The sequence below is a fragment of the Haemorhous mexicanus genome, chromosome 5, assembly GCF_027477595.1.
Source record: "Haemorhous mexicanus isolate bHaeMex1 chromosome 5, bHaeMex1.pri, whole genome shotgun sequence".
Lineage (NCBI taxonomy): Eukaryota > Metazoa > Chordata > Aves > Passeriformes > Fringillidae > Haemorhous > Haemorhous mexicanus.
The window spans coordinates 36,969,071-36,996,744 of NC_082345.1; the positions used below are offsets into that span (position 1 = coordinate 36,969,071).

At 35.7% G+C, this 27,674-nt stretch overlaps 1 protein-coding gene across 1 annotated transcript in view; it reads right to left on the bottom strand.

Moving 5' to 3' along the window:
- Positions 1-27,674, bottom strand: part of PTPRQ (protein tyrosine phosphatase receptor type Q) — a 99,872-nt gene that overhangs the window by 46,631 nt on the left and 25,567 nt on the right. Inside the window, exons 18-26 of the mRNA XM_059847927.1 lie at positions 24,833-24,993; positions 23,125-23,270; positions 16,192-16,345; positions 15,423-15,713; positions 14,911-15,186; positions 13,977-14,128; positions 12,679-12,820; positions 10,824-11,093; positions 781-1,113 (exon numbers count right to left, since the gene is read on the bottom strand). Coding sequence (XP_059703910.1) covers positions 781-1,113; positions 10,824-11,093; positions 12,679-12,820; positions 13,977-14,128; positions 14,911-15,186; positions 15,423-15,713; positions 16,192-16,345; positions 23,125-23,270; positions 24,833-24,993 — 1,925 coding nt within the window. The remainder of the gene's footprint in view (positions 1-780; positions 1,114-10,823; positions 11,094-12,678; positions 12,821-13,976; positions 14,129-14,910; positions 15,187-15,422; positions 15,714-16,191; positions 16,346-23,124; positions 23,271-24,832; positions 24,994-27,674) is intronic.

Below are 27,674 nucleotides of genomic sequence, written 5' to 3' on the forward strand. Positions count from 1 at the left end.
TCTCTATTCTAGGATAGATGCAAACTGGTAGGGAAGGTCATATATTCCCATGACAACTGCCTAAATAATTTATGTCCCCTTCTCTCAAATATTTTGTGCTGACTTTTTTTTGACAACTATTTCTTCTCTTACTTGGAAACTTAAATCCTCAGCTGAGGCATGAGAGCTCTAATATGTATCATGACAATCCTGTACATGTTTCATGGCTACCCTGATTAGTAAACTCTGTAGGTGGATATGGTTTTAGAAAGAAATCCTAATCTCCCAGAAACTATTGCCTAAATTCCATTGCCAAAAACACACAACAGCATTTCAGGAAAGTTTTACAACTTAATGAACTGACTTTTAGTCAAAGAATTAAAAAAAATACTATTTTCATTGGCAAACCCCACAGGTGAAATTCTTTTGAAAAATGGCATATTAACTCATACCAGCAAAAATTCAGACTTACCAAGTCTACACGTGTAGTACAGCTGAGGATTGAAATACTGTTGGGTAAGCAGTAAATATAAAAGTGTACACAAAACATATTGAAATATCAGTCAGTCTTAGGTATGTATACCTACCACACAATTTATATCATTCATATATATATATATATATATATATATATATATATATATATATATATATATAGAGTAGGTCAAGAATTGCTTGACCTTATTGACTCCATCAATATTGTAGGTCTATGAAGAAATAACTTCTAACAAGAGTTGTTTGTATTTAGATGAATATCACATTGTTATAGCATCATGAGACATGGCAGACATCCTTACTTACAGCCAGGAAGGGTTTGAGTTGAAATCCAAGGTGAAGAACTGCCATAACCAACATTTGTACTGGCAGCAACAGCAAATCTGTACCATCTGTATTTTTTCAGTCCATACACTGTGTCTTCTATCCAGTCATCCATGACATTTTCATACAAATACTGATGCATCTCATGTTCAATACATTCCATAGCCTCCCAGTCACTGCAGTGGATGGATTGTAGCTGTGTGGTAATCTTGTAGTCTTGAAAGTAGCCAAGGATAGATTTTGGTGCTCTCCAATGCAAGGTCACACTTGTTGATTGCACATTGGAAAAAACAATATCCCTGGGAGCACTAGGAACTACAGATTAAAACACTTGTAAGATACCTTAATTTGAATAAAAAGTGATTGCAACTATATGACTTTTATCCTGTTGAAAACATATTTTAATAAGCATATCTAAAGATGAATATTCAGCTTCAGATGTTTAATAAGCAATATTTCCAATGGCATAAATCACACTGTGTGTATTTAGGTAGCATACATTTACTATAACCTTTGAAACAAAGAAAAATTCTTGCAGGCATGGGATGTAGGACCAGCTTTGAGAGATGGGACATTTCTATTGCTACTTTTGGGGCTCTGTCTCAACTAATGGAGGGAATATTACACAGTTATTTTTCTATGCTACCCATAGCATGTTTTACGGTGGGTTCTAACTGAAGTTCTTCTGCTCTCATTTAGAAATACTCATGTGTCTCCCTCTCTCTTGCTAATATATGAAACCCTCACACAATACATCAAGGTAAGTTTTGTAAATCTCCTGTGTCACCTTCTGAATGAAAAGTATCAATACATGCAATATGTTTGTCTGGTGTTATAGAAGTGCTTTACAAGAACATTAAGAGAAAGAGCTGAATAAAAGATTAAAAATAAGCTTCCCACAAACTTTTCTTTATTTATTTTTATGCAGATTATATTCACATCCATGAGACAGAAGCAGTACATATATGTACATACATATGCGTGTACACACATGTACCCTGTCAATATTGAGTCAGCAGTGTACTCCCAGATTTCACAGACTAGTAGCAACATATGGTTTTGTGCTATATCACATAGTCATAGAGAAAGCTAATATTATCTCTAAGACTCTGTAAGATAATACTAATACTCTCTATGGCAAAAAACTGTGCAGAAAAATCAGCTCAGAAATCATTGTGTGCACATAGCTTTAAAGAGTGCTTTAGAGTCTTTGGGGGAAGAGGTATCACTGGTAAAAGAAAAACACATGATACATCCTCAAACTGAAACTGAAGAAATCCCAAGGCTTACATAAAGAGGAAAAGGATCCCAGACCAACGTTACTGGGGAAGAAAGAGAAAACACTCCTTTTTCTTTCCTTTCAGCCCTATGGGAATATCTGATCTTTGCCTTTGTCTACAACAATTTGTTTATTAAAATCACCAAAAAATAATAAGATAAATCTTCTCCATTAAATATGGATGTTTAACAAGAAATATAAATTCTGAATCAGACAAAGCTGTGTTGATGAAAAGGTTGAGAAACTAAAATCCCTTCAAATGAACCCAAAGGAGAAGTCTGCAGGAGAGGGAGTAGGCAGAGAACCACAGACCTTCCCCTGTTCTTCACTGAGCTCTCATGCACAAGTACCCAACACCTCAGCATGCAACAGCCCCATAGGTTCCCATCTTGCTACACACTAACCAGACACAGAGCAAGAGAAAACTATATTTAAAAAATCTTTGCTAAAGATAACCTCCATCATTATACTCCATGCTATCAAAATTAAAGTTGTTTTTCTCTGCTGCTATTAGCATGAAGATAAGTACAGAAAGTAGTAAAAATCATCAAAACATGCAGTAACATTCTTGCTTGCTCAGATTTGGAGATGTAATACTTTGTTTGCCTACTTTCAAAAAAATAAATAATTGCAATATTATCATAAAAACTCTATAAGCTGTATTAGCTATTTGTGTAAAATACAAGAAATGTCCTAGTTCGACTACTGCTTTATGGAAAATAAAGGCAGAGAAATGCTACATGGTTAGTAGAAAATACCTGTATTATTCCTCCATAAATCTTCTACTGTTATGAAGATTTATGGAGGAAAAATACAGGTAGAAGCTTACATTACTGTTGTAATGTAAGCTGTTAACATCTGTTAAGATACTGCAAAAATACAAATTCTTACACACTCAAATACGATAATGATAAAATGTGGGATAGAACAGAAAACTAACTATTGGGCTATATTCCAATACAGATACTAGGGCTTGCCATAAAGCAGATAGTAACTGTGAAAGGCTGGGTTTTAGTAGGAATGTGGAAATATATGCCTTCACTTGCTCAAATGTGCAACTGGTTAAGCCCTTGCTGGCACAACTGCAGTTTCTGCGCCTAAAACAAGGCAGGTTAAAGAGGCTGGTCACACATATAGGAAAAGCAATGCCCATGGTCTGTTTGGCATGGTGGCCTTTCCTTCTTAAAGAGAGTATCTGGTTCCCTTATTTTCAACATGCATGATGACATCAAAAATAACTGAGTGTTGGCAGTTTTGCAGTAAAGAAGGAAAAGACGCTTGGCTTTCATAGAACTAGAAATTGCATCAGGAAAAATGATGGTGGCTCTGATTTTTGGGCTCTCTGGCAGACAAACAAAATTCTAATAAATGCAGCCTCTGAGCCTTCCTTGTATTTGGAAAAGAGACAAACTCACTGGAAGTGGGGGAAGAATGGAGGGTGGAGAAATGATGGTTCTCTTTCTATCTGTTCTTTTTCCCATTGACTGCGGAGGTTGCCCATACACATTATCTTCATTGGACTGAAGGTAACACCTGGGATTATCCCAGTGAGTAACACTACATGAAAACCACCATTTTAAAAGATAAATGTGCAGGTATCCTGATAGCAGACAATCAGACAAGCATTGCTTCTTTCACACAAAAGCTTTAAAACCTATTTTATGTTTTCTTTTTCCAGTTTAGGAAGACCCCTATAAACAAAATATTTTGAACCTAAAAATCAACGGTCAGTCAGCAGAATTCACAGTAAAATTTTTTGTCATTGCCCAGATAGACCTTTAAAATGGAATCAGAGCCTTAAACGTTAGTTTAAAACCAAGCTAATTTTGTCTCCTTCCTTACATAGGGAAATCAAAAATAAATGTAATCACTCATTAGAACAAATAAAAAGATGTGACCTGAAACTGGAGCAGATCAAAGAGGTTTGGTCATAGGGCCACAGTGAGAAGCAGTGACACCCAGTGGCACAGTGTCTCTTGAACTTTGTGATTGTGTTCAGAGACAATTTCAAGACAGCTATGCTATTGGGTTACAGATACAAAGAGGATTACAATTACTCTAGCATGGAGAATCAGATTTCCATTCCTCAAGAATGACTAAAATTCCCCCAACTTTTTCTCCTCACAGATGGTACTGATTTGAACAAACCATTCCATGCTTCCTAGAGTAATCACGCAGCTTGTCTAAATTTTCTAAACATGACCTAACTATGATGAAGTGATCACTATTCACACTAAAAATTATGGAAGCCAGAAACTGCATGTTTTTCAATTATTATTTCAGGTTACATTGGAACTGTATAAAGACTTATTATCGATTCTTATTCACTGACAATTTGATATGTACTTAATGGGAATTGTATTATTAATCCAAATTCCCAGAAAGGTGCACTGAAAGAAAAGGCATGAAAAAGGTTGTGATTGTGGTATTGTAAGAAGCTAATTGCTGAGGACTGTGCTCTGATTGGCAAGTGAAAATTCTCATCCTAATCCCAAGTTTAAATTTCCCAAGAATCATACATAGGATCACTTAAGTCTCATCCAGTATCTCACAGTCTTTCCCTATTGTATTTTGTTTGCTATAATTCAACTATCTCTGGGAGTAGGGAGTTTTTCTAAGTCTGAAACATTTGGTGCAATGTACTCCACCTAATTTTCCATTTAATAGCTTCTAATTCAGCTCTTGAAAGCCAGCCAGGGAGCTGGCAGAGAGGCTAACCATGAAATGCTGGTGAATTCCATTTCTGGAATGGAGGAGGAATGAGGTCTTTTCAGGTTCATCTACCATTGTTCATATGATGCCTAAATTTCAATGAAAAGTAACTGAAATCAGATCTGCATGGGATTTTAAGCTCCTAAAACCTATTTACATGTCTGAGCTCTCACTGAAGTTGACAGAAAGTTAAACACCTAAATACAAGTTATTTGGCAGATCTCGGCCCTACGCTTGTCTGGCTACAATGCTAATCAGCCCTTCCAAGGCTGGTGGACTGCTCTGAGATTAAGTTTTTATTTGATAACATAAATAAAAGGAAATCCTTGGTAGAAAAAACACTAGCACAGTGGAAAGACTCACATCAAGTTGAAATTGGCCAGTAGAACTGGTTTAAACTAACAAAAAAACACTTGGTAGAAAACACCTTATTCACAATGCAAAGATAAGCTAAGGGTAGCAAAGGACACGTACACAAATCTACTGAGAAAAGAGAGGTTATGGCTTTCTGCGGAGATTTTTGTGGAAAGCAACAACTACAGCTGCACAGGCCATGAACAGAAGACAGTAATATGATATGGCATAGTTCCTAACAAAGTTAATGAAAAAAAGCCTGCCTACAGAACAGCTGCTTGTAGCTGGAGTTTGGATTAAAAGGGCTGCGGCAGCCTAGAAGTCTGTTAGGTGGTATTAAGAGCATCAATAGGAGGAAAGTGAAGAACAAAGTAGAACCGACAGCAGTGGGCACACACCAACTTCTATTTGGAAAACAGAAATAACTGCAAAGAAAAGAAATATTCTGTATTGACTATCTCTATTAAATTTTGAAAGCTTAGTTACACAAATGAATTCCATGGGTTAAGCTGATACCCCTGATCATACTAAATACTAATGGAGTATAAAATGCTAACTTCAGGAGGACTCATCATGGTACAAAGTCCTCAGTACGAATCATGAATAGGACCAAATCATTTTGCCATCATAAAAATGTAAAAAATTGTAGACTATTTTTCCCATGACTTGGGACTGACATTATCAGACATGCTTTAAAGGAAATTGCACCATTGAGAGCATGTCTTAAAACAGCCTCTATGGACCATTTTCTCTGTCCTTAGCACATTAGAAAACTTTGTGTCCAACTGTGGGATCTAAGTACTGAAACATAAAATAAATCATGGAAATATAGAGAGAAATGCACTTCTTGAAGATAAAAAGAATAGTGAAAAGCTGCCTACACTCAAGTCTTAAATGTTCAGCTTTCCATTAAACTAAAACATTGTCTGCTATTCAGTAAACATTTGTATTTGACCTGTAGATGCTATCCATGTCAGCTTTGTACATATATGTTGCCACCATTGCTTCTATATTAATGCAGATTTGACCTAATCTATACAAAAAAGACAAAAATTTCTTTATCCTATGCAATATGAATCATCTACTTTTATCAGCCTTCTTATAAAAATCACACCAGTACAATTTCATTGGCAGCAACCAAGTGATACAGCAGTTTTCTAGTGAAGATTTCCCATCAGCCTCAAAGCCATTAACTTAAATTTGGACCAGACAACTAATCATAAGGTGTAAAGAAGTCCATATTAAATAATGAAAATTACATCTGGGAAAAAAAATTAGTCGTTTTGGAAAGAAGTGTTTCAAAGATTCATATTCCTAATTCACTCTGTAATTTTTGGATGATTTTACTTAAACACAATTTTGAAATGTGAACTTGCAGCAGGGATAGCACATGTGAAATGCACAGCTCTTTTCTGCATTAGTGACAGGGGATGCTGAAGTTCTGCCATTTCAAATACAGTGGCTCTTCAGCAGGCTGATTCCTCAGGATAACAGGGGCAAAACATCTGCACTGCACGTCCTACTTGCAGCCTTAAGAACCACTTGAGGGCATGGGTTTAAATATTCTTCCAGTGCATCATGGTCATCTGTCATTTTCTTCACTGCCTAATGAGGGAAATCATGTAGCTCCAGCTCAGAGCTGTCATGAACTGCCAGATCCTGAGAAAAGGATGTATGGTGAAGGAAACAGCATTTCCTTGGATGTGAAGATGGCTTTAAAACTCTTGCTATGTTTTGTGCTTCTCAAAGGTCTTGATTAAAAAAAGCCCACATTTTCCAGTGGGAACCTCCATACTGGAGATACAAATCCAGAACCTTTTGAGTGCAGAGTGTAAAGACATTTTGTGCACATGTAACAAAAGCTGATGCTAATTTGCCACCTCCACACCAAAAGACCTGAAAAACTTTCTCATCACCAATTCCTTTAGGCACTACTCTTCTTTATTCACAAGGCATACTTCTGTGTATAGCTACAAGTTATTAATGGCCTGGAAAATGGAGCACGGGTTAAATGAAAAAATGCTTCTTGGGCGAATTTCTAGCCATATTTCTTTTAAATGTAAGTCATCATGATTGCATCTCTGTTTAGCAGAAAACAAATGGTAAGGACTGTCCCCAGAGTACAGTGGGGGCCTCAACCTCTTCTTAGACTGTTCAGGTATAATATCAGGTATGACTAGCAGTAAGGGGGAGAAGTGGGGAAATTAATCTGTGTCCTAATACTGCAATCAATAACATTTACAATTAACATAAGCAATTAACATTCTCAGAAAACAATGAAAAGTCTATAAAATCTAAATTACAAAATTTAAAGCAGAAGCAATTTTCTTTTTTATTATTCAAGGGTATTTGCAAACCCTTGTGGCTTTTTAATTGTTCTATTTTTATTGTAAACTGAATGACTCTTATACTTGTCCCAGATTTTTGAGTTAACTGAATATTCACAGCTTTAGTGTGCCTTTTGGAGAAGTTTGCTACTATTTTATGGCTCTCTCTTGCTTCTAAAAATTCACTCAACCTTAATGAAATTTCATTTTAGTATGTGCATTTTCTTGAAAATAATTCAAAGATATCTGTTCAGTCATAAAATCCTAACTCATTTATGCATGTGTATGTATACTGTATTGTCTTTCATATCCCTTATAATGTATTTAATCACAAACTAATACTACCACTACAAAGCTGACAGCTTTTATAACATACTGCAGCCTGGCAGAGGTGGTTTACCATGACAATGGAGCTAGATTAGACAAAAAACACTACTAATCTCCTAATAAATTTAAGCGTCATGATTCATGTTTAATTGTACCCAGATATGAACAAATTTACCTCAAAAAAGGCAAGCAACCTTGCCAAGAATTTAAAGGTCAAATGCTATGCAGTGAAACACTGAGCCAAATTCGATTTCACTTTATGTCAGAAATAAATGCATTGTCAGTGACTCAGTGCTGGCTACATATTCTGTGACTAATCTTAGACCACCATAAATAAGAAGCTGACAACAGCTATAAAACTGTTTCCATTCCCATCTATGAATCTCCAATTCCTAGTATCCAGTCACTACAAAACAATTTGTGCAAACACTCAGCTAAGGAAATGTCCTAATAATAACTAGTTTGTTGTAAATATGACTAAGCAACAATGAAGCGAGAAAGGGTCAGCGCAGAGTTTGTGGCAAAATGTGTGTTGTAGTATAAATCCTTCACTTAGGAAAACTCCCAGTGATAAGACACATAAAACACATGTTGTTACAAAATAAAGACTGGTTTGGTTTTTTCCCTGCTAGCACAACTCCTTATAGCACCGACCATAGGACACTGCCAGTCTCTCCCTAAAGCCCAGGCTTAATCCACAGCTTTCTCAGTCTTTCCTTAAGGACTAACTAATAGCCAATCCCAAAATTCTCAGAAATCCCAACAATTAACTTTCTCAGGTGTTAGGCTTCTTTAACACCACTAGAAGCCTTTCCCCCATCCTCCAAGATCCAAGAAAGTCTCCTGTTCTCCTCTGTTACCAGAGAGTAACATCCCTCCTATGCAACTATGTCCAAGTCTGAACTATCCCCAGGTTCAGTCTTGCTCTGGCTCTGAGGGTGGGCTGCTCAGCAGTCATGGTATAAAACAAAGCTTTGAGTGTTCTGACTGCATTTGAGAAATGTCCAGAAATGCAGGAACTGCAGGAACACGCATCTAACATCGAGCTCAGCTCACTACATCATTTCCAGCCGACACTGTAAATGTTGTGTAAGAGTATGCTCATGTCTAATACTTAAACAATGCCTTTTCCTTTTCAAAATTGGATTTTTATCTCTGCTGATGAACAGAAGTTTCTGAACAAAGAGGACAGATGAACCAGGCATAAGTCTTAAATTGCCAAAGTTCTGGACAGAAGGGGACTATCAGAGATCACCAACTGGAAGCATTTGTAGGGGAACTATTGACAAGGAAGCCAATTTAGACAGAAAATTTTCAACAGAAATGTGTATGAATGTGCCACGTCATAGTTCAAATAACAGACGTGGCCAGGCTTTAGTGGGATAGACTGTACCATGAGGAGGGGCAATCATCAAAGTACAACCCTGGCTATTTTCACAATGTTGGCCAAAATATGCCAGCAAGGGGCTTGTCCTCATTTGGACCTCATCCATTTGATCTGGAACCAAGGCAGCAGTAGTTCAGCTGACAACACAGACATGGTCTAGATTCATTCAGACATGCACATCCACAAGTCTAATTTTAAGAAATTTGGAAATCAAAGCTCATAATGGAAGACCGAGGCTTTGCGGACAGGAGGGATCCAGTTCAGGTGCATGCCACTCAGGAAGCTAGCAACAGGAAATCTAAGGGTAAGGGTAGGTCTGAGCTCCTCCAAGTTCAATGTCTGATTTGAGTTTGCCTAGCCGAGCTGCTCCCCTTTATTTGTCATTCTGAACCAAAACCTTGCTCCTGACACAGAGTCTTGTGTTTATTATTTGGCAGATCTGAGAAAATTCACTCTTTCAGTTGAAGTATACACGAGTGCTACATCTCATCTTTTAAGTTATTCAAAACCTTAGTAATAAAGTATTACAAAAGCTAGGTTTGGTTTCTAAGTCTCTGGGGTACAGAAGAGCTCCTCCATCCCACCCCTGTGTTTTCTAATTAGCCAGATTTTCTGAAATAGAGACCACCTCAACTCCATTGTATAAATTGATCTCACTTAAGAGAACACAAAAAAAAAGAGCTAAATGCAATAATTTCTCCTGTAATTTAGAAGAAATGTGAAATCTTATCTGGATATTTCTTGCTTTATATATCTATGTGTGTGTGTATATATATATATTTTTTTTTTTTTAATTTAACTATCACCCAAGAAGAAAAAAATTCCAAGAAATAGTTCCAAGAGTAACAATCATCCCTGACTGGAGGACTGAAACAGGCCTTTGCTTCCTGGATTCAGATTTGAGCTCCTCTCCACTTTCAGTTTAGAAGATAGGTACAAAGCTATTCACATAGAACTACTTCTGTTTTGCATAGACTATAATCTCCATGTTTCACATGTCAAGTGAAAGCACTGCCAAGATTAGGTGAAGTGTGAAGTGGGTGTGCGGAGAGAAAAAGGAAGACAGACTTTGGGTAACAATTTTTCACTTCAATCCCAGAAAACCTGTCTGCGTTTTTCTTTAGATTTAGCTCACAATTTTCCTTCTTCTTTTAAAAAATCCTACCCATGAAAAGTTATGACAAAATTCGCTTGTAGAGGCTAAATTCTTCTCAGTTTCCTGAATTCTGAACAGCTTTATTGCCATTGAATTTATACCACTGTCAGTTAGTAAAAGCAAAACCACAAAAATTTTACTCCCAAAAATTTTTTCAGACATACCGTCTCAAATATGCTAAATACACTAGGAATAAGACAGATATTATACTGTAAAAAATAATAGGTGATCATAAATCAATAAAATAACTATTCAAACTCACATAGAGAAAGGTGTTCTTGCTGTGCTTTTAAAAATGGCAATTTATTCTCATCACTAGGTGTGTTCTAAAAGAGGAGAAAGAGTTTCTCTTCATTCACTATTAGCAAGAAATTTAAACAACAGAATGATTTAACTGCCTGTATTGAAGCAGTTTTTTCATGCCTCCTTGTTTCAAAGTCATCATTTAAATTAAACAAAAAAATAACTTGAATAATTCTTTACCTTTTTCTGGAAGTGTACTGGCATTGCATATCTGTTCTTCACCATCACCAGCAGATGTTGCAGCTCTTATTTTAATTTGATAAGTGACATTGGAAAGCAGATTTCTAAAAGTATGCAGTGTACCAGAAGACGAAAAATTTGTAGAATTTCCTTCAACTGCTATGGTGTAATGTGTAATTATGCCGTTGGCTGAAGCAGGAGGGTCCCACTGCACTAGGATCGATTGCCAACTCGTTGCGATACAACGAATGTTCTGTACAGCATCTGGCACTTAAAGGATACACAGGCACCAAAGATTAACATGCACACAGAACTGAAATTGTAATCACACAACAGTATCATTAGTGAAGCAGACCCGGTATTCATAGCAAGAGTCAAGCACTGCAGTGTCAGACAAATTAATAAAAAAACACATTGAAAGAACAAAATCATTACTTTCTTCTCATTAGATGGTTCTTTTCCAATTGCTATGAATGTGATTGATGTTAGTACTTGAGAAGGGGCCATCTATCTGGTTTCTTCCTAGTTGTGGGCTTCAGTTTTGTTTCCTCAACAAAACTTTTTGCTCATATTTCCCCCATGTGCTTTTAAACACAGTGTACTATAGCATACACAGTATACATACTTTATATACCTACTCCATATACATAGCAACAGCACCAACAGCAGAAGTTTCTTATTTGTCTCTTTTCTTATTTATCTGTCAGCCTTATTTCTTTCAGGCACTATATTATATTTCTCTGTACAGAAGTCACTGGGCAGATTTCAGAGCTTTCCTATCAATTCTTTCAACTTATTGTTTCCCAACTATTTGCTGGTTGTAGCAAAAGAAATTTTTTTAAGTGCTTATAAAAAATTAAGGAAGGTAGAAAATACCACAACCACTTTGAAAATAGAGCAATTATTTATGAACAATTTGTTAAAGAGAAACAAAGAAAGTACCAGAAGTGTGGAATGTCAGTGATAAAATGAAACAACTGATGGATGACCATGGCTTTTGAGGAGGACCACCTTCAGCTGTAGGAGTCCAACAGCCAAATTTAACCAGCTCAGTGATGGTCCAGATTTCGGACAGTGTTGTAACTCTTTGGTGCAATAAGCAGCAAAACTCTTCCCCAGAAACTCCTCTTTACCAGTTCTGGAAAGAACCTTCACTGGAAGCATGATCTTAGCAGACCTGTGTCATCATATGGGATATTTTTATTTCTGGTTCTACTCCCTTTGCTAACAGTGTAGAGGAACTTGGGAGCCCCCTAACCCATGCTTGTTCCCTGGCACTGACAGCTCATACAGAGCCTGGAGGTTGCTCTGACCTGGCAAAGGAGATACAGTTTTGCACAACAGCCAGTTTCACAAACCCACAGGTTCTCTTTAGTGAATGTTATGTATTTCACTTTTAGTGGCTAGCTTCCTTCTTAAAATAAACACTAAAAAAACAAAAAAAAAAAGGTTAAAAATTTCTATTTGTCTAATATAATTTCCAGTTCGTTTGCCAATCTTTTGTCCAGCTGCTTTTGATACTGCTAATGTTTCAGTTATTTTCACAGGGATCTGAATTATTGCTTTGATCTGCAAAGACTGATACCTATCTAATTTTCCTCCCTTTATCTGTGTTGCTATTAAAAGATTTATAGTAGCCATGTAAGCCTCTCATTTCAGATGAGGACATTTTTAATTCTACACTTCCGAAATCAGACTTCAAACCCAGTCTACAATAGGAATGTGAATCGGTGCTACACAGGCAAGAGACAATGGGGTAGTGTTAGGTTATGACTTTTGTCCAACCATACAAGGAAAACAAATATAAATATATTTAAAACTGTCAGAATGCAGCTTAGAAAAAGTCATATCTAACCTGATTCCATCGTTGTAAACTGGACAGCATTACTGAACTGATTGCCATTCCCAAGCTTGGTAAATGCAGAGACACTGATAAAATAGGGACTGTATGGGTCTAATCCAACAATGTTTGCCTCGTGGTTTGAACCTGAAATGTTCTTAAGGAAGGAAATATTATTAGTACACAATTAATCTCTAGAAACATTGTAGCCTTCACCTTGAACCTACTGAAATGAACAGAAGATTTATAGCCATAGTTTTGCCTCTTCCACTCTGAGAAGCTTTCAGTCAAGTACTGAAAACTATTTCCAGCTTCACATCAACCCCTCTCACCTTCTACTTCCTTACAGATCTTTTGGTGGTCTCTATGAAACTACCCAAAGAGTGTGTTTCCAAAGGTAGCTGGCTGTAGAATCCACTGTTCCTCTTTCACATGCACATTGTGGCCTTCAGGCACTATGGAAGAAACTGGGATGATGCCAGCACTTCCTCTCACAATGGGGAATAACAGCAGACCCCACTGCAGCATTGTCTTTTCCTGCAGCTTTTACAAGCATCTCAGATGAACAGGGCTCACTATATAGTTTCTAAGCTTGAGATGCAATCCTGACCTCAGCTTGCTGCCTTTGCAGTTCATGGAACATTCCTTGAGGCCACCCAAGCAATCAGATTTAAGCCTTGATCAAATTTTGTATATCATAAAATTATAGATTCATAGAATGGTTAGGGTAGGAAGGTCCCTTTGAAGACTATCCAGTTTCAACGCCTATACTGTGAGCAGGGAACCTTCCATAAGACTGAGTTACTCAGAGCTCCACCCAACGTGGCTCTGAACATTTCTGTAGTATCTACTTCAGTTACAGTTTACCCAGTTCTTATTCTTTGATTTTTTAATGAAGACTTCTGAACAGTTCTTACTATTTTTTAAGATGGCAAAATTTTTGAATCTTGAAAGTCCATAAGGTACTAAATAGTTAAAAAAAGGTACCCACAAAGCAATTAACTTCTGTCATTTTCTAACATCAAGCTTACACTAAAATACCAAGCAAGATTAATAAATCTCACTGTTAATTAGAAACTGAAATATTAGAAACTCAAAGCACATTAAAATCAAACTACTTTTCCTGTTTAATTTGAAAAACTGAATTACAGGTATGGTGGGAAGGAAAATAAACTGTCTTAGCAAATAGGAATTTATAGGTGTTTCATAATTCTAGGAGCATAACAGACATTTAAAATATTTGCCATATATTTTTTTTCCTAAAGCATAAAAAAATATTTTAAAGGATTATACACTCTTAATTATAAACATACCCAAAAAAAAAGTTCTTCAGTGTTGTTTTGATAAATCTTAAAATTATATCTCATGATAGCACCATTTGACTGGGGACTTGGATCCCATTTTAGCCACACAGAATCTGCAGTGTAGTTGATAATGGTCAAATTCTGGGGTGGAGCTAATGGCACTGCAAAAGAAAAATTCTATTGAGTACCAAATCACTAAGACTCCAGGCAAAACAATACATGCAGGAGAACATAGGCACTTTTGTTAACATTTGTATCTGAACTCAAGCTAACAGTACTTCATTGCTATTTCAATGTTTTTTCTTCCTCTTTGATATGAAACAAATTCCATTAATCCAGAATTCATGTTTAGTCAGGAAGGGATCTTCTTAGAGATCTAACAAATCTATGAATCACTTAAACATCCCTACTGTCAGAACTAAGACATTTAGCAGAAGTCATATTACATATATAACTGGAATGTGATACACTTTGCTTCCTCCATCCATATATGGACCACAACTCATCATGTATTTAAAAGATGTGTAATTTACTATGCGGGGGAGAGGAGGTCCATATACAGGAGAACTGTGTGAATGTGTCAGAAATATTTCCATGTTTTATCATTTTTCAATTTCATGGGGGGATGAAGAGAAAGGTACTCTTGTTTGCTTCAAAATCCCTGACACTTTGCAAGACATAACACATTGCAAAGGCAAAAGATATTTCTTCATGGAGTTATTTTTGTAATCCTGTGCAGAATGTGACCTCTTCTTGTGCACTGTGTCAGGAGGAGGAGCACTCGGGAACATTTGCCTTGCAGTGCTTCCTTCACCTGAAAGCTCTTCACTCACAGGCCAGTGGAAAATTAATCCTTCATATCAACAGGTCTGAGGCTCAGATTTAAGATGGATGCTGTAATAGAGCTGAAATTTTGTAGTTGTTTACAATTGAATTTGCCCACCTGACTCATCTGTGTAGAACTGAAGCATAGCAGATGGACCAGGTCCTTTTATTGTTCTGGCAGCTGCATAAATGCTGTACAATGTGAATGGCAGAAGGTCTTCCAAAATGATAAAATTATTGGTGGTAGAGAACGAGCTATTCCTTTCTGGCCCAAATAGATTTAAATCATAATGTATTATAATACCATTTGGCTTAACAGGAGGGTCCCATGAAAGCATAACTGAGGTAGTTGAGAGATTTGAAAATGTTTTCATTACAGGTGCTGATTCTGGGACTATATGAAGAAATAGGAAAGAGAAAAACAAGGCTAATGTCAGAAAAATATGAGTTACAATGAAAAATTCTATTTCAAAGTCTTAAAATAGAAATGTGCAGTGTTTTTTTGTGTCACTGTACTACAAAAACACTTTAAGTGAAACAAGAAAAATAAACAATTTTTTCTTTTAGAAAGTTATTTGGGGTTTTTTTATATACATTTCTTTAGGAATTAATAAAATAACTTAATCTTACCGTCTTCATCAGTTCTTATATGAAGACTCAGAGTGTGCCGTTCAGAAGATCCTTTATCAGTGGCTGGTGTGATTTTCAGAATGTAATCAGTGTATTTCTCCAGACCATCAAAAATTATGTTTGTGTTGTAAGTAAGGAAAGATAATATCTTACTGGTTCCCAGTTGCATTAAACTTAGAGAAACATGAAAGAAGACTAAGCCATTTGGCTGGGATGGTGGAAGCCAGCTTACATTTACAGAAGATGAGGAAATGTTTTGATAGATCAGATTTTCAACAAAACCTTCTGGGACTATGAGAGATAATAAGCAAAAAATTAAATGCATGGATTACAGTAATAAAACATCCAAACCCCAACCAGAAATAACTGTTCAAAATATAATTAGTCTGAAAGTGTCAGTTGTAATATTTTTTACAACTTTTAAAAATCATTTGTGTTTCAATATCAAAAGCAAAATAGTTGAAGGTGTATTTGAAAAACCATTTCTGTTAAATTTCTTTAGGAAAAGATTCTTAATGAAATCTTAAGACAATGATTTTATTGCTTGTTTCCACAGAGGCTTGTGCTCTATGTTCTTAGTATTTCAAAGACTCAGATCAAAATGCCTTCCTTGCAAAGATAAATATTGCAGCATTGAAAACCACATTGAATGGTCTTTTTTTAACTTTGCCATCATAGCAGTAAAATAATTTTTAAGTTAGAGAATATTTAATTAATATTTAACAAAAGCACTGATATACAATGAGCACTAAAAAATTTATTAACTTACTATCCTGATCTGTATGCACATCTATTTTTTCACTGGTTTTGTTTCCATCTCCAAATGCTGTGCTTGCAGTTAACCACAAAGTATAATGGCTGTATTTTGCCAAGTCATCCAGCACTACACTGACGTTGCTGTCATTACCATAACTTGTGAAATTCTAAAGAGAGAAATAAAATAAACTGTTACCACTTAAAATGCTTTTTATTCATTGAAGTTTCTTTTAGTTCCCCATTTAGCCATCACCACCACCACCCACAGACATGATTCACCATAGCATTCAGAAGACATAGGTCTGTGCTTTGACTCCTAATGAGTACTGATTTTTTTCTGAAAGATTTGATTGTATGATGTCTATTTATACTCCTTGTAAGGAGTATAAATAGACATCAAACTACAGAGTACCTGATTGGCTTCTTCTGTTGTTTGTAATTGCTGAATGCCAATTCAGGGATTAAAACTGTAATATTGCAGTGTGTTTATCCATATTTCATCAAGAAAATGACCAAAAACCCCAGCATCTACTAATTGTTTATAGGTTACATGAATCACACGTGCCTTGGCTGATCATTGTTAATCAAATCAAAGGACCTCTTTCTCTTTACTCTATTTTTCTGAGAGTAGGTTTTGCACTTAAATCTTTCAGTGGCAGAGATCTCACAGCACCACTTGATGAACTGTTCCTTTTGCTAGTTGTCCCTCGCAGTGACACTGTGCCATTATCTCTAAGGAAATGTGAGTGAACCATTCAACTGAAGGGATCAGCAGAATTTTTTTTCCTTTGTGCAGGAAAGTACTTGCTAGTGAAAGAATAGCAACAGAACCCAGACCCAGTGTCTTTTGAACTATATAAAAAAGTCATTAATACTGTGACTACAACAAGAAGTTAGTGCTTCAGATCAGCACCTCTAAGGAGGCCATTCCTATTTAGAATCAACAATTTTGGAAGATGAAAAGAAAAAATATAAGGCATATTATTTAAGTAAGTTCAACTATACCACATAAGTGAATATGTTGAATCATCCATTGATTTAGAGAAACCTGACTTAGATGATCCAACACAGTTAGGTTCATGGTTTGAAAATTGTTGAGAAGTTATTTAGCCCATAAGCATATTCAGCTCAAGCTTTGGGTAGCAAGCAATCTTCACTTGCTGATTCAAAGAGCCAGTAGCATTCTCTCCAGCAGCCACATTGCCCCATTGAGCAGATGGCATGGACAGAATTTCTCAGGACCAAAGAAATCCTAACTTTTCTACATAGAAATATTTTCAGGATGAGCTGGATTTTGCCCAACCCCCTGATGAATTCCAGCTATTTGGCCTGCCCCCTATTTTTGGTGTTAGATCAAATCCACACCCTCCACTTCTTTAAAATGCAAGTTAGCTTTCAAGGAAATTTTTTTTCTGAAAGAGAGAGGCTGTGAGAGCAAACTTACTAAAGCAAGAGAAAGGCAACAGAAATATTTGGGTATTACAGTTTAGAAATACCACATATAAGCACAGGAATGCTAAAACTGCATGCTGAAAAATGGATTACATTTCTCATAAGGAAAGTTCTTACTGAAGAAGTCACCGTGATATGCTCTCTAGTTGAATCCATACTGTGCAAACTGAGAGTTCAGTGTGCAATCTTGATGTCTGTCACCAATGTCTGTCACATATCAATTTATATATCTAATGCAACATTTCCTCAATTTTTTTATATGGGCAAAATATTTTTATTTTTCTAGAAAACAGTAGGTGACACTCTCATTCATTTCCCTGAGATTTTTATGTCTGTATATGAAGACCTAGTTTTGCCTGCAGTCACAAGTACTGACATAACACAAATAAGTAAAAAGTTTGGCAATGAAAACTCAAGCCTGTGTTTTGAATGCAGAAGGGAAGCTGCACAAATTGAGAGTATAATTTTTTTTTTAATTTAATGAGTGTGACTATCCACTCATTAACTGACTATAAGCACACTGTTAGTTTTGCCCAATAGATTAGGTTAAGTCAACATCAGTAAAAATACAGAAAATTCCAGCTTAATATATGACTTTCTTCTAGAAGTAGTTTGGATTTCATACTAGCTTCATGCCTAACTGAAAAAGGCTGGAAAGAGCTTTGTGTTATATTTGGTAGTTTAAGATACAGGAAACAGTGGATCAGACTGTAAGGTATTGAATTAAATTTTCTGATACTCAAGCAGGGTATGACAGAAAATATCATCTGGCCCAGAGGAAGCATTCTAACACCCTGTTGTTGATAATATTATTATTGTTAGCAGCAATTAGTAATTTATAACAACTTGTAATAATCAGATTTTTTTAAAATAAGACCTTAAATAATTACCTGAGCTTTCAAGGTAAAAATGTCAAGGCTACCATCAAGTTTTGATACTAGATTTAATGGAAGTTTATTGATATGAACAGCTGAAAATTCAGCTCTTAATTTAAAAAGACCTTTACAATTTAGGCAGCTGTCTGGCAGTTAAGGACTCAGTGAACCATCATGAATAACAGGGTTTTGGTGGGTCAAGAAAAACTATTTTAGGAGGTAGTTCCTTTACTGTGAGGAGCCCAAGGAGTGGAGATATCTCAAACTACTGATATGACAAAATATTTGGAAAAATAAGGAGCACATAATTAAGAGTAACAGTAAGCAGGAAGAGCTGTGTGGGTACAAACTGAGAAAAGATGAAACTTGTACTAATTGTACCCTGGGGATAGAACACTTTGGGAAGTTTTACAATTAACTGTGGCTGCAGATGAAAGCAAACAGCTTAGGATCTTTGGCTACAGATGAAGAAATTCTTCCTTTTGTCCCTTTCTTCATCCATACATGAAAGAAGTTTTGACATAGCAAAGTATCAGATTATTAAAAGAAGCTAAGTGTAAGCAATACACTCAAGCCATGAAAGTGTCAGCAGAAACTAGTATCTTCTTCACCTCAGGAAGTGGCAGGCATTTCCAGTGGCATAAAGCTGTAGTTAGCTGTATAAGGAAAACAAGGTGATGCTCTTCTTCACTGTTAAGCTTTTACCTCTGCTCTTTTTTCTTCTTTAGGCTCATTGTATTGCATTCTTGTTTTGAGCAGGTGAGATACTGTGAAGGCTAATCCAAGCCATCCTTCAAGGAGTGTAATATTCACTGTTCCAGTAAAAAACTAACAGAAGTTATTTCCTTTTTGTCTGTTGTACCATTCTGAGACCAGCTTTCTAAAAATTTGCAGTGTATTTGTAGTGAAGTTCCCCTTTTTATCCCTACTTTGGTCATACCGGTGAAAGAAAATTTTTGATTGTTAAGTACTACAGTACATTGTTTGCATCCCTTGTCTGGATCCCGAGGGTAGACAAAGTTGAATTTCACTCTCAACTGTATCCATTCATATTCATTTTGCTTGGTTTGAGGTAGAGGTTGGATGATTTTGGGTCAGATATTCAGTTGTTAGAAGGATCATTGGCTTTTTTTATGTCCTTGCCCCTGGTTCCCCTATCTGGTTTGTCAGAGCAGGACATCTTTCATCTGTACTGAAATTCCTGCACTGGGGAAATTTATTGAAGCATATATTTATGTTTGTAATTAGCACCTTTCCACTTTCTTGCTAATCAAAACAGAAGTATATAGAGATTGAATAACAGAGTTCATTCAAGCCAATGATATCTTTCATAGATTCATATTTAGCCATGAGAAAGTTACTCCCATTGAGTCTTTGATTTATTTTCTGGATAGAACTGAGAGTATGGACACTATGATTGCTTCAAGCACCAGGCAAGGCATCGTGGAGCAAAACTTGCAAAGCTGCTATTGCAAACAGTGAAATCTTGAACTGTAGGAACCCAGCAGTGTCACAGAGAAGTGAGGTGAAGAAGAGGTGCAGAGTCATGTCATCTGTGAAGGAAGTACTCTTTGTCAGCATACATTTCATATCTTTACTTCACTGGGACAGGGTATACACACCAAGAAGTAGCATTTTCTCTAGACCTATGACAGCAGAAGATGAAAGATAAAGCTGAATTGGAATCTAGCCTAATGCAGGTGATGGTTTATTCTAGCTGGCTACCAGCCATTCCTCCCTCTCTGACACATTTTCTTTTACAACTGTCAGCATCCCCATAGAAACAGCCCACTCATCTACCAAAATCCTTAAACCTAATCTCCATCACTAAATATTTCCTTCTGCTATTCTGGTCTTGAACCTTGGGTCTGAGCATCCCAGGCCTTCTGACTGGACAGCTGCAGTGTTATTTTTCATGTAGACGAGTAAAGCAAAGAAACTATACATTATTTTTCTGACTGATGAGGGTACATAAATTTTCCCTTTTTGACAGAAAACTCAAATTTCTGCACCATGTCAAGGAGTAAACTGTATCTTTTATCTCAGGTCTTTTTTTGTATTTGGGAATTTTTTTCCTTAACAAAATGCTTCACTCTGCAACTACTAACTTCCTAGTTTTAACATATTAATAGTCAGTGGTTTCTATTGATTAGGTTTTAATATGTCTGAGTATTTTGAGAATGTGTGAGAAGTAATAAATTGAGACAACAGAATAGCACACACAGTGAGAAATTGAGACAACAGAATAGTTTAGTATGACTTCTGTATCTACTTCAGATTATGAGAGCATTGAGAGATATTAATTTGCTTGATATTCTTCAGCAAGGGTGTTTATTCAGGCATCTAGAAGTTTTGCTTTAAGACTTGGACCTCTGACATTATGACCTGACGAAGAAGCAGAGGAAAGACTGGTAGAGAATGGCTGCCCACAATGTGAAAATGTGAAATGTGAAAAGATCACCCACTTTTTCAATTCTCCTGTATAATTTCCCAAACTGAAAATACTGTTTGGTTAAACATAAGCAGAATGGTGACCTTGACACAGAGTATCTCAGTCAAGGATTCTTTCTTTCCAAATATGTGCAATACAAAACTTAGCAGCAGACCCTGCAATTACATGGTTATCCTTCTAAATTACAGAGAGCTGTAAGCTATATGTATGCATACTCATACATGCAGCTTACAACTGTCTGTATATATTTTATATATATATATATATATATATATATAGCCACATATCAGGCTGACTTTCACACATGCATTTCTCTGTTGTAAAAGGAGTAATATAAAATATCTGACAGAAATGAGTTGGCTTTTTTTCACCTGTTTGAAATCTATCTTGCATCCACAGGAATGCCAAGGTACAAGACTAGGACTGCAGTGTAGATTTGGTAGTTGCCATGCCAAACAGTGAGCAGACAGGATGTGAAGGGCAGAAGGAGCTAAAGGGAGTAGACAGATTAAGATTTGATAATGATTCAAGAGATTAATGCACATGTCCCATGGGCAGTAAAAGACAGATGCAACAGCAGCTGAAACCTATCTTCTGAGGGCAGAGGGATGGGATAAAAATCAAAGTCAAAAGGATGAAAATGGTAGGTTCCACACACAAAGGTAGAACTGTCAGCACTTTTCTCCTGACAACACATAATATGCCAAAGCAGCATCAACTTCCACTTGTGCCCCCATCCTTTCCTGGCCTAACCACATCACATGATAATAAAAGTAGAACCCTCACCTTGCTGGGCCAATGCTACTGTGCTTCATCTTCCCTATCTTCCTCCTTTATTTCCAGAATCCTGGGCACATTCTGGGTGGTTTTATCTCCCTCTCTCTCTGTGTGTCAGCTTCACCTTACTCATTCATCTCAGAGTTGCACCTTCCTAAAGGCAGGAATAGACCAAGTCCATAGTCCTCCTCTAAAATTGCTTGAAATGTCCTTTAAAGGATAGGCTGGTTCCACTGGTGTAAAGTTCGTCCAGAGATGTAAGAAAAAAGCTGTTGCTGTAGCAGTGTGTGCAAACAGAGTCTATGATCTGAACTGCAACCCTGATTTTAATCTCATCAGAATGTGAATTCACGGCACAGTCCTGCTTGCACCTGAAACTATGCAGAGCCCAGTGACTACATACTACATACACAAGTCAGAGAAGTGTATACACTGAAGTATGTCTGCAATTAATCACTCACAGCTATTCCTTACATTTGTGAATATTTTTTTTAGTTATCCTCAAAAACGTGCATGCCTCACCCTAGACATATCTTGATCAGAAATTTATGCAGTCAAGGTTATTTCCCATACATAATTTTCTAAATGAATTTATATTTCTTGTTTTTCTTCCATATGTGTAAAACTTGTGACTAAAACCTGTAAAGGAAGTTTATGTCTCTTATTGTATTTCTGTACCATATTTGCTGAAAGTAGAACAAAAACACTATATATGCAATTAATAAGTGTCATGCATAATTAAGAATGAGAGCAGCAACAGCAAAAAATCCTAAATGAAAATGTATCACCAAAATATTATTTATAGGATTTTTTCTTTTAAGTTTTAACTTCAGAATAACAATATCTTTGCTTTAATATACTAAACAGTAATTTCCTTTTGAGAGTAAGAAAAATATGAAAAACAAATGCATTCCCTACTTTCACATTACCCTCATATTTTCAATATTGTACAAACATGTATTAAAAAGTAAAACCAGAACCAGAAATTGACTCACATGGATAAATTGGACTAAAAGAAACACATTTGAGGGTGTGCCATGCATGTAGTGGGTCTTGAGTCCATCCACTACATACATAAAGTGTGTATATATATTAGATGTATGCATGCATATATATGCATATGTGTGTGTGTACATATAAACTTTGCATAATGGAATATTGATCAAAATCTATTGGCATTAATGCTTATATTATGTGAATGCTCAGTGAGATGCACAATGTAAAATATATGATTACAAGATGTGCTTCTGTGTTTGCAAGTTTAAAATCTACATCGTGATGAAGGAAATATGAAAAACCAATTTATTGATAACTATAAAATTCATTTAATCTTTAAGAAATTATTAGAACATTTAATTTACTTCTACAAAATAATATAAAAAAAGCTTACCTGTATGAATATTCCTGAGTTGTTTTTGAAATAAACTGAGTAGTACAGTACATTTCCATTAGGCTTTTGAGGAGGAGACCAGAATAGCATTATTGATGTGGAAGTAAGGTTTCTGTATGTAACATCTTTTGGTGGATCACTTGGTGCTGGAAAAATGTTAAGTTTTAGCATACCTAAAGCTTTTGTAGCTCAAGATTTTGTACACTTTAATACCTGAGGATCATCCACTATAGTAGAGTATACAACATCCTATGGCAAATTAAATGTATTTGATTATTGTGTAGAAACTGTTTCACAAAATAATGAAATAAAATTGCATATGTAAAATGAATTTTTAAAACACTTTTTCAACCATATTTGTATTTAGCTGCATTTGTATACAGATAAGATTTTTCTTATAGAATTTGTCCTGTACTTACTGCTTTGTGCACATAGAAAATCTAATTTGCAGACATGGAAGTTGACTGAGTTATGTGTCTCTACTCCAAATACAGTTAGTGGGGGAAAAAAAGGATTTTTTTTACAAAACTTAAATTTAAAACCTTTTTCTTTCTGATTATAAACAGAATTTAAGCTCCCAACTCATGTAGGTAAACCAGATACTTAGGCTTGGACAGTATGATAATTGATCTTTTTTCCTCTTTTCTCATCCTATTAAATGTGCAGGAAGACCTCTGTAAGCCCTTCTTCCATTAGTCCCTCCTCCTATTTATAAAGAATAGCAGCATATGGTTCTTCTCAGTAACAAAGTGATGTAGGAGAGTTAAATTCAATTTCTTATGTCAGCTTAGGAGAATTTAAATCCATATTTCTCACCATCCAAGAAAGTGCTCTACAGACCTTGCAGTAGCTTGAACACTATAAGTTACATTTCTCTCTTGCTACGTGCTGCTCTAGTTTGTGTAAAATATTAAAATATTGATTGGAGGGGGAACCCCAGGACCTAAAGTCTGCTCCTATAAAGTAAATTCATATTTCCATACCAGTTTCAACAGCAGCTGTGAATATCTACAACCTGATGATGTAGACAGATTTTGGAGGGATGGCTCAGGTAGATGCTATCCTGCAAGTGGTTGTGCATTGGGGAATTGTTGATATCTATGCAGGGAGATTCTGAAGTATACCTGCATACTATCTGTTTTGCAACAGAATATAGCAATATGATTGATGGAAAACCAGAAACAAAACTTAAACTGAATGAATTTCAAAGCACAGTATATCATAGGATTGTATAAAAGTCACTTTCCATGTTGAAAGTGTAAAATAATTGAAATGGAATAGACAAATCAATGTACACTTACACTGTTCATTTTCAAATTAAAAACATTTCAGACTTAGGAGGGATACTCTAAGAAGTATTTTCCCTGTCAGAAATTGTGTCATAGCTGCTTAAAACAAGGATCTATTAAAATATATTACAAAAATAATATGATTTATTTCAAAGTTTAGAATGAAATTATTTGGATCTTATCTGTCCCAAAGAGAAATGTTAAGTTTTTTTCTCAGTAAATTAATAGAAATACCTATCATAATTTTATAGAGCCATAGATACATGTATTCACAAAGATAGAGCCACACAGATAGGTGGAACGTCTCTCCTTTACAAGTCAAATGTCTCTTCTACTTTGGTGGCTTTATTAACTTAAATAAGGCTAACAGAATTTTAAGGCTGAATGAAAATAAAGGTTTATACTGTATATAAGCTTACCTCCTTCAGAAGTTCTGAATGTTATAGTATCACTTTTTATTTTGCCATCTCCAAATCTTGTACTTGCTGTTAGGTAAGCACTATACTCAGAGTTATATTCTAGGTCTGTGAATTCCAGTGATGTTTCTGTTACATTTACACTCCTCTTTGACATTTTATTCCTAAAAAAAAAGTATTTTATTAATTGCATACACACACCATTTCTCTCTCTCTATATATAATTATGGCATTTTTTGCAAAAATGGAAAATGCAGTATCATGTTAAATGCAAGTAGTTTAGGTTTTTAAAAGAGGCTAGGATAACTTATTCTCTTTTTTGGTGAAAAGCTAACTTTTGTACCATGGCATCACAGTATGGCTCTTCCTTTTGTTTCTTAAAAAAAAAACACCCCAAAACCCCACAGAAATATGTTTGCTAATTGCATCAACAAAGACGATGGTAATATGAAATATTAAGGAGGAGTATTTCTATCTGTTAACTGCTTTCAAATGGTTATGTGGTACCCTTGGGAAGGACACAGTAGGGCATAACTTAACTGTCTCCCTGGACAGGAATAGCGAAATATAAAAAGATTATAGCAGGGAGCATGCCCTACTGTGACTCTGTGAAATTGGTCAGAAGGCTGAAGTTATAAATGGAATAATAGAAGATGATATGGAACAGGAATTAGCTGGTGCTGAGTTAATTCTGGTGGAATGTAGCAGAGGATCAGAATGGAACTCCAGTCAGGTCAAAACCCGCCTAGAAAGACTGCAAGATGTAACATTAATAAAACACTGGTATTAGCATAGGTATGAAATGATTATCAGAAAGTAAAATAAGGTACAGACATAACTAACTTGAGTTCAAAAAGTCTTATATTCCTCGTAAAGTTAACATAATCTTTTAAGAAAAAATAAGAGGAAAATAAAAATCAAACATTCCATTCCTTCAAAGGTTTCTGTATGAGTAGGTGTCCTGTGTCTCTAATAGGATTTCATACAGATGATAATTTGATAATTAAAAACAAATATCTTGCTCCAGAAATCACTATGAAACTCTTCACAAATGTGTTCTAATACTAAAAAAAAAGAAAAAAGTGTTTCAAAATTAATGGACTTTGATTCTTTGATGACTGAATGACTGTTCCATTAGCAAATATCACCATCTAATATATCTGAAAAAGGGTTACATTAAAAAACAACTGGAATGGGAAAATGTATGAGAATGAAAAAAAAATCCTTTCTAACCCTCAGATTTTGAGTGGAATGCCATTTTACATGGGAAACACTCTTGGTAACAGAGAAAGTTAACACTTACATTTTTCCCAAACTTCTGACATTTTTAATAGTCAGTAAAATTTACAAGAGATTGCAGCTGTAGTTATCAAACTCTAAACAAAGAAAGACATTTTTTCCTGGATCTTTGCCCAATGTATTCTTAGTATGGAAATACATATCTGGTTATAATTTAAGTAAGAAGAAAATCCACAGCTTAGTGCTGTGAACATTTCTACTCTGAGTAACTGCGTTCTTACATCTGAGTTGCCAAAAAACATTTCCACAACCAGGCACAGAAAGAAGAGCAAAACCTTGAGGTATTTCAAGGGAAGTTGATTTTCTGTTTAGAAACCATAGAGATTGCAATAAAAATAAGAAAACACTGATCAAAGTGAGTGCAGCCTTCACAGACAGTGAGATAGTACCTAGCAGAATAAGTTATGCCAAGAAATTTTACTGAAGAAAAATAATATAAGGTTTTAAATCCCATTTTTTCAAAAATGCAGAAAACATGGATTCTAAGAAATTGCATAATTCCACTTGACAAAGACAGGTGTCATATTTTCTTAAAAATCTATACCTCCAAATAGACCTAGTCAAGAAGCATCTCACAAAAATTTGCAGAAAAGAATAATGCCAAAAAACAATAGCTACATACAAGTTCAGCAATTTTGGTAATTGCACCTTTAATACTCTAAAATTACATATAAGAAGTATGAGTTTCTGGGCTCAAGGAAAGAAGAAATTTGCTTTACTGACTGTAGCACCCAAAACCACCTTGTCCTCCGACAAGTTCCATGAAATATAACTGAAAACATTGCAAATGTTTTATAGTCTACTGATTGTGGATTCTTGTTCCAAATTAGCTAAAGAAAAGTTACCAAATTGTCTATAACTGTTGCAAAATATTTAAGTGAAGTGAATGAACATTTATTTAACAACTGTAGTAACCTTCTTCTTTCTGCTTTATTGAGAAGCACTGGGATTAACAGTCTCCTCTAAAATATATTGAATACCTCCCAAGAGCGGCAATTATGTGGCATGACAACTTGCCTTGTCAAATCTCCCCCAGCAGAGCATTTGATGAAACTGTAGAAACAACTCTTTTAAATACTTAAAATTATTCTCCTTCCTCCCCATCCCTCACTCCCTGCCAAGGAAGGAGTGAAGCTATGACCCCTTTGAAGGCAAAGGGAGTTTTTCTCCTATGTCCTTGCCTTAACATGATACCTAAAGCCTCTCTAAATTTAGGTATGGCACAGTAAGGAAAGACAAGACAGAGCAAAAAGAATATGGGCAAGGCTTACAGCAAGAAGTTGTGTGGTTGCTTAATTGCAATATTTAGAAAAATGGATCATTTAAGAGTTGGGGTTATTTTAAAATAATTCTGTCCAAATCTTTTCTCACAGTAACAAAAGCAGTAAGTTATAAGGGAACATAAGGATGAAAATTTGCATAACCTCAAGTCTTTGAACACAGTGTACCTCAAAACCATAATCCTTACTATAAAGTAACTCTTCCCTAGCTTGAGGACAGTCATTATTTTAAAGAGGAACAGATGTTCCCAGTAGAGTAGAACTAA